The following is a 7,954-nucleotide window of genomic DNA, read 5'->3' on the forward strand; positions in this document are numbered from 1 at the left end:
TGCATCCCTGTCCCTTCTCCAGTTCAACCTGGAGCAAATGTGAGAAGGCAGGGTTTGGGGAGGGGAGGAGGAGAAGGTGGAGTGAGATGACACGAGGCAGTGGATGGGACAGCAGGGTGTGAGGTGTGTGGTGTAGGTGAGCAGTGTGTGGTGTAGGTGAGCAGTGTAGGTACCTTCCCCAGGGCTGAGGGACTCCCAAACATGTTTCTCCAGCTCAACCAGGCCCTTCTTGTCTGCTGATGAGCAAAGGAGTGAAGGGAAGGAATTTGGAGATCATCCTTCTCCCTCCTTACATCTTCCAGCTCCCGTATGTACCCTTATTATCCTCCCTTGCTCCTTGTACCATCCAGCCGCTCTGCATGCTGCAGGGCTGTTGGCGCTGCTGTGAGGGAAAGGAGGAGCTTGCCATAAAGAAGGTTGCCCTAAGTCAGACCACTTGCATGTTTTATGTGATGACTGACAAATGTTTAATTTGATGTTATCTTCCTGGTCTTGAAGACAGCATTCTCACCCCGAAGAATGGAGTTATTTTTAAAGCAGTTGAGCCGTTCTGGAAAGTTTTATGAGATCTGGAGCAGAAGAGGTGAAAATCTTTCTGTAGTCACTTTGGTGATATCTTAAAACAAAATTCTTAGTAATTGAGACATTCTAAAATACTAAGTTGAACTTACTAAACTTTCTGTGCACTGACTACAGTATTATGTATTACCTTGTATTTTTACTGCTTATAGAGGACAAAATATTTTGGCACCAGTCCACTGCCACATTTTTACATTGGTTGTTCATTGAGTCTGGTGTAAGAATAGCCATTGCACATGATTCAGTTCATTAGCCAGCTTAACCTTGTAAGGTTTAACCTTTCATTACATCTAACTGCTGCCTGTAGCTCTTTTGTTTCTCTGCTGGAGAAATTATCCAAAGCCACGCAGGAATTGTGTAGTGTGAGACGCACTTCCAGGACATTAGACAGAAGATAATGACTTACCCAGTGTTCCTTTCCGCAGCTTGGTTGCTTCCCATTCACGTTGTATTTATTCTTGCTCTTTAGATAGACTGTTTTACACAGTCATGTAATTCAGGTTACACCAGATCTTGGGTTGCTGTGAAATTTGATGTTAGATCCTCAACCCACGGGGACATTTTGTGTATTCTTATTGTAGTGTTCCTTGTGATGGGGAGTATCGTGGTTCCCATTTTCGTATAATCAGATTAGGGTTGATTTTATGTCATCCAGGAGCCCTGGTTTTGGCATTCAGGTTGCATCTTTGGTTTTTAATGTACCTGAAACATGATGGGGTTTAATCTACTGAAGGGGGTAATGGAATCACTTGGCACTTGCCTGACTGCTTTCTCAGCGTTGGTAGGCGCCACAAAGGGACTGTTTATGCCCTGAAAAGAAGATGTAAATGCTGCTTCCATTGGCACTTTTCTGGAGGGTAGACAGTTCTAACTGGCATGTGATGTCGTCTTGGCACTCTGTGAGCACATAGTTCTGTACACAGATCCTTTTCTTAGCCTTTTAGATTTTCTTGCCTTTCCTACCTTCTTCCCAAGATTCTCGTGGAGGCTGCTGATGGTGCTTCTGCCTCCCACCTCAAAAACAATGCTCTAAGATCTACCATGAGCTTTAGAGAGGTTCTACAGTTCTGGTCAAGTCCCTTTCTGTGAGGATGTCTGCATGAGATTTCATACTGTGATATTTGAAGATGGAGCTATTAGGCCTGTTTCTGATTACTTTGCAGTCCCATTTTTAGAACATTTGTCACACCCACAATATGGCCAGCAGTTTCTTGTTAGGGATGAACTTATATTCAGGAAATACCTGTTTAAGATAATAGTTTGATAGTATCTATCTAAGAATGAAAAATGGTTTCTATTGTAGATGTAGGAAGAGGTGGTGCTATAAGGAATGCACATAATAAAGGAAGATATAATAAATTAATGCAGAGGACTGGGATGTTCAAGGGTGAGGCAGTCTCCTCAGATAACAGTAGGAATAACTTAAGAGATGCAAATCATTTTGAGCCTTTTAAAAAGTGGGTTTGAAAGTTCCTGAGCAAGCTATGGTTCTCTGTAGTAGCTCTGCAGGATACCTCACCTTAAGCTTGACTATAAGGAAAGAAAAAGGGTTTCTTTACATAATTCTAAGGAGTACTGAAACTTTTTCTTTTCTGTTTCACTATTCTAACCGTCTCAGAGAACACGTCCTTCTGTCTGTCTAAGCCTCTTCCCTACTGAGTGTTTTCCTGTCTGGCCCAGATTTTTTTTTTCTTTTGAAAGTAAGAGTTGCCAGGTCATTGAGACATTGCTAAGATAGCAAAAAAAAAGGATATTTGCATTATCACTGGGGTGAAAGTTCTGGTACTGCTGTGATGTGGGGCACTGAGGATGAACAACTTGCGTTTCTTAAGGAGACTGTTAACACGCAGAGCTGAAGAGCCGGGCTCTGTCATGACTTCTCCTGTCTCTTCCCCTGATTGTGTACAGACCTCGGTTCAAAAGGAGGAGCTGAGGAACACATTCATCCCTCCATGGTCTCCAGCTTCTTTTAGGAAGAAGGAGCAGAAGGACCAAGCCTTCTTAGACTGCAGTCAAGAACTCAGTTCTCTTAAACTTGTGACAGAGCTTAAAGGTTTCTGTCCCCAGATGAAGATGTCCGTCAGCATGTGTGGGAACTACTGCTTAACTGTTTGTCTTCCTTGTCTCTGATGACTCATCCTGTCATCAGCAGGGATCTGTCCATTCCTTTGTCATGCTAATTGCTTAAACTTAGTTTGTAACAAAAGTTCTGTTCAGTCCTTCAGAGGACTTCAGCTTTCTGCTGTGGAAACTTAGTGGTTACTCCATTCCTCTAAGTCATCCTGTTCTTCCAGTATTACCTTAGTCCACTTCTTATTGTTACTGCCTTCTGACATGGTGGTATGGGAACAATTATTTTTGCATAATTTATGAAGTGATACTAAATATTTATCATGTGCAGACAGATTCAATGCAGAGTACTACTTTTGTCTAAAAAAATAATAATTTCTCATAGAATCACAGAATGGTTTGAGTTGGAAGGGACCTTAAAGCTCATCCAGTCCAACCCCCTGCCATGGGCAGGGACCCCTCCCACTACACCAGGTTGCCCAAAGCCCCATCCAACCTGGCCTTGAACGCTTCCGGGGAGGGGGCATCCACAACTTCCCTGGGCAACCTGTGCCAGTGTCTCACCACCCTCACAGTAAAGAATTTCTTCCTAATATCTAGTCTAAATCTACCCTCTTCCAGTTTAAAACCATTCCCCCTCATTCTGTCGCTACCTGCCCTTGTAAAAAGTCCCTCCCCAGCTTTCCTGTAGAACCCCTTCAGGAACTGGAAGGCCACAATGTTGCATGATTCATTGCTGTATTTTATTTGACTTTCCTGTTATTTTTAACGATTTGAAGAATTAAGGCTTCACAAGCAACTGGTTGAAGCCAACATGGCTGCCTAAATATATCAGTTTATCCAGAAATCTCCTTTGTCTTATTATAACTCTAGGTACAGCATTTATTACTCTCCAGTCACTATGTATAAAAGTACAATTTCATGTTTTGATAGAAATCCTGGAAATAAGACCCATGCCTTTAAGTGCATGACTGCTAGGCTGGAGTTTCCTCGATCTCCAGCTAGTGTATTTTGAGCTCTTTGTGTCTTCTTTTTATCTGGGGTGCCGATTTTAATTTCTGTACCTGCATTCCCACACTACCTTTTTCTCCAATGTCACCTCTTATCGTTTATTTTGGAAGGCTGATGGGTAAATATGTGAGTATTCACAAGGCCTGGCTTTGTGCCCAATTGGGAGCCAAGGCTTCTTGTACAGTGCGGGCTGTCAGGTGCCTCTAGAGGGCATTCACCACCTGATGGTCCCTGGTTCAGGTGCTCTGATTCACCTTCCAGCCGTGCCTTTCCCCTTCATTGACTAAGGAGAGGATGATACAGATTTCCCCATTGAAGTCTGACTGCTATGCTTTAAATTAGGTGGTTCCTTCACTTGTACAGTTAGTTACTTGAATAATCTCCAGTTTTACGAGTACTGTACCTCTTCTGCCTTAATGCTTGTTTATACAGCTAAACATTGTAGTGTCTTATGTATATTTTGATATAATTTTATTTCCTTTCAAGATTTTCAGCTTTGTGATACTGAAGTACAGGGTTAGAGTGAGGTGTTCTAGCTTAGTTTTTGTTCTTTACAAGTTTTATGTTTCCTCCTGATATCCTTTTCTTCACTGGTTAACTCATATAGTAGGTTGAGGCTCTTAACTTGAAAGCTTTTATCCCTTTTCTTGGGTTGTGTGTTCCAGTTAGCACTCACGATTTACAGAATAAGCCAAACTTTCTTTTTTTTCTGTATTCAAGTTCTTGAGCCAGCCACTTCCTTTATCTGATCTCCTTTTGCAGTTGAAATCAAGAACTTTAGTTATAGGCTGTCTTGTGTTTGTTCTTCAGTTGATTTGTAATGAAGGGTATTTACTCTCACCAATTTCCTTCGCTGCTTGCACAAACTAAAGTTTAAAATAACAGTGACTTTATTTGATGTAGGAATCTGTAGGAATGTCTGACTTTACAGAATATTCCTCTCTCTGTATTGACAGCCTCGGAAATAAGTCTCCTGAAATAAAACCTATTGCTCTACTTGCAAGAAGAAACTTTCCTTCTCAAGTATTAGAGGATAGATTTTAGAGTATGTTTCCTTATATGCCTCCAAGTGGTCTAATATAACAAGAGGAAGAAGCACTGTAATGACTTCATAAGCATATTTCCTGCTATGCAGTCATGTTTGACAGTCATAAAAGCTGCCTGCCATTCAGTTATCCATGCAAACATCTTATTTTTGTCTGCATTGCTCTTGGTGTGTTTCAGAACAGATGAGTTTATTCAAAAGACGATCCGTGAAAAGTTTGCTCACTGCACAGTGCTGACCATTGCACACCGCCTGAACACCATTATCGACAGTGACAGGATTATGGTAAGGCAGTTAACTGCTTAAAATTCCATTTCATTTTTTTTTTCTGAGGAAGAATAATGTTGTTGGCTTTTTCTTCTTAACTTTGATCCAAAAGTGGGCAGAGGTTTAAGTTGTACTTTTGACTTATCCTAGACTAGATATTAGGAAGAAATTCTTTACTGTGAGGGTGGTGAGACACTGGCACAGGTTGCCCAGGGAAGTGGTGGATGCCCCCTCCCTGGAAGTGTTCAAGGCCAGGTTGGATGGGGCTTTGGGCAACCTGGTGTAGTGGGAGGTGTACCTGCCCATGGCAGGGGGTTGGACTGGATGAGCTTTAAGGTCCCTTTCAACCCAAACCATTCTGTGATTCTATGATTGATTCTAGTTAATCTAGTTATCCTAGTTACTGTGATAGCAACTCAACAAATTGTAGAACTAATGACCTGAAAAGACTTCTTACATTGTCTGGCCCTGTGGTTTCCAACCTGCGAAGCATGTACCTATTGCAGGTGAGGAGCAACAGCAGACCTGAGCAGATAAACCCTGACAGCAGTGAAGGCACACCCAGGAGGCTCTGGACAGAGTCAGCTGGATTCAGTCAGGTTTATTAGCTCAGTCTTGGTGGGCTGAGGGAAGGCAGTGGCAAGAGTTGGTGGTGTGGGATGTGTGAGGAGGAAGTGGTAGAGGTTCTGGGGCAGGAGACATGGAGGTAAGGAGGCAGCAGCTGCCCTGGGGCAAAGGTGGTGGTGGAAGAAGTGGAACGAGACCGGTGAAGTAGTGAACATGGGCAGCTTTCTAAAGCAAGGCTCAGACAGAAAAGATGAGGCATTACCTATCTAGCAGGCTCTGCCATCTTTGTTCCCAACGGAGCAGGGATAGACTCTGCCACTGTGAAATACCCTCTCTGCCATCTTGTCTGCCCCACAATGTGTTGCGCACACGTAGAAATTGGGAAATGCCTGCTGATTATTTTCATAAAGGCAATGCCCTTCCCTAGGGTCTCAGGAAAAAGGGCTGGTTTGTGTCCTCAAAATGATGTCCAGCCTGCAGTTTTGCAAGTTGCTGCAGTAGGAACGGGAGCCCTTTGCAAACATTTTCTTCACAGCCAGTTAATGAAGTAACTGACATAAGCAGGCAAACTGTGTTTGTGAGTGGAACTCAATTTTAACTGGGATTCAAGCAGAAATTACCCTTCACCCCTCTGTGATAACCTTAGAAATACTTCCTTCAACTTTTATTTTAATGCTTTCCATGTTGGTTTGGTTTGGTTTTGTTTTTACTGGATGTTCAAAACATCTTATAATCTGTGATTGAGTTACAATGATTGCCTGAAGTACACAAAATGAAACAATTGTACCTGCTGAGGTGAGTGTTGTTCAGAGGAGCAGAGTAGATTGTTAACTGACTGATTATAGTTTACTTTACAAAGAGAAAAACCAGCAGAACTGCCATAAGTAGTCACATAATTGCAAGCATAAAACATATAATAAATAAGTATTTTCTTCACTGGTGAATACCTCCCCACAGGTCTAATGGATATGTTGGTTTTTTCTACAACTGAAGTGAACAAAAGACTTGTGAGGAAACAACTGTGACCTAATTAATAGCTGTGTGTGTTTGTTAGCTGTCCAAAGGGATTTCTGTGGGTTTTGGTTCATTAATTACCATTAACATGTTATGCACAGAATGCTCTTTCTGTGAAGTTGTTTTCTTAGTGTTACCTTTAATATCATGCAGTTGTAATGAAAACTAGATTGTTTACTTTTTTGCCAAAAATTATTGGAACAAAGCATCAAAATCGCCCATCTCCCCAAACAGCTCAGTGTTACTACTAACTGTATAGCTACTCCATTGTATTTTTAGTCTGTAGATTATTACTAAACTTATGTTGTTTCAGTTTAGCCACTATTGAGATCTCTAATTTCCTAGAAGTCCATTTATGTACAAACATTGACTAACACAGTCCTTTTTTGAATGCCTTTGACATCTTTAGAGTGTTGAGGAACAGATTTGCAAGATGTGCCTTTGAGTCCACAGTCATTAGTAATTCTTAAATATTTTTCATCTCCGTTTTGATCTTTCAGATTTCTGTAACTTTTTTGGGGAGAGAGAGGAGGGTGAAAAGCATAGGACAGAAAAAAAGGAGGAAGCTGATGTGTGACGCCTTAACAAACCTGTTTTCTTGGCATCCTTATTCTGTTATTGATTCTGTTTCTGGACAAATCAGAAATATGATTGCATATTTAGAATGATCAGAGTTATGGCAGGTGTGCTTTTGTTACACTTTTAATTACTTGGTTTACTCAGGCATGTAACTCCTAGTGGGAATATAGCAGAATTTTGAAAGAATAAGAAAAATGTGTGTTAAAAATGCAAGGAAAAATAATATCCCTCTGGAAGATGAACTGTTAATGAGTGCTGTTAACATACGAACAGCATTCATGGAAAAGTAATTGTTTGCTTGAATATCACAAAAATTGAGAAGACTCAGCTAAAGAAAGCTTTCAGTGTAGTTTCAAACTTGGTTAATTGATAATGTGTTTCAGTAATTCACAAATTTAACTTGATGCATATTATTTTTAAAGAGCACAAATGCACAAACTGAAGTGCATTGTTCTTTAGTTACCCAGTATTATTAAAAACCCTGGATTTGTTTCTCCTTTAACTGAGACCTCTAGGTGCAATAATGCTTTCATTTATAAGCCAGTCTCAGTCTCTGTTGCTGGCTATCATGGCAAGTTTGTAGAAAAGGAGAGAAGAACAGAGATGGAACCTGGCAGTTGAAATATTAACAATTGTCTGTTGACAAATAATGAGTAAAGTTACATTTTCAAACACATTTTGTGCTCTTTTAACTCAATTACAAACATCCAAGCCCATTCTTGAGCAAGTATATGTAACCTGAACCCAAACTAGGGTTTCCTTCCCTTTGCATTGAATCAGATGGAAAGGGACCTCAGGAGGTCCCTAGTCTGACCTCCTGCT

At 41.0% G+C, this 7,954-nt stretch overlaps 1 protein-coding gene across 1 annotated transcript in view; it reads left to right on the forward strand.

Annotated features, from left to right (window-relative positions):
* ABCC4 (ATP-binding cassette, sub-family C (CFTR/MRP), member 4) overlaps window positions 1-7,954 on the forward strand; it is a gene marked incomplete at its 5' end in the record, with an annotated part of 133,360 nt that overhangs the window by 107,683 nt on the left and 17,723 nt on the right. Inside the window, one exon of the mRNA XM_010190819.1 lies at window positions 4,885-4,990. Coding sequence (XP_010189121.1) covers window positions 4,885-4,990 — 106 coding nt within the window. The remainder of the gene's footprint in view (window positions 1-4,884; window positions 4,991-7,954) is intronic.

This window comes from Mesitornis unicolor, unplaced genomic scaffold (assembly GCF_000695765.1).
Source record: "Mesitornis unicolor isolate BGI_N332 unplaced genomic scaffold, ASM69576v1 scaffold4448, whole genome shotgun sequence".
NCBI lineage: Eukaryota > Metazoa > Chordata > Aves > Mesitornithiformes > Mesitornithidae > Mesitornis > Mesitornis unicolor.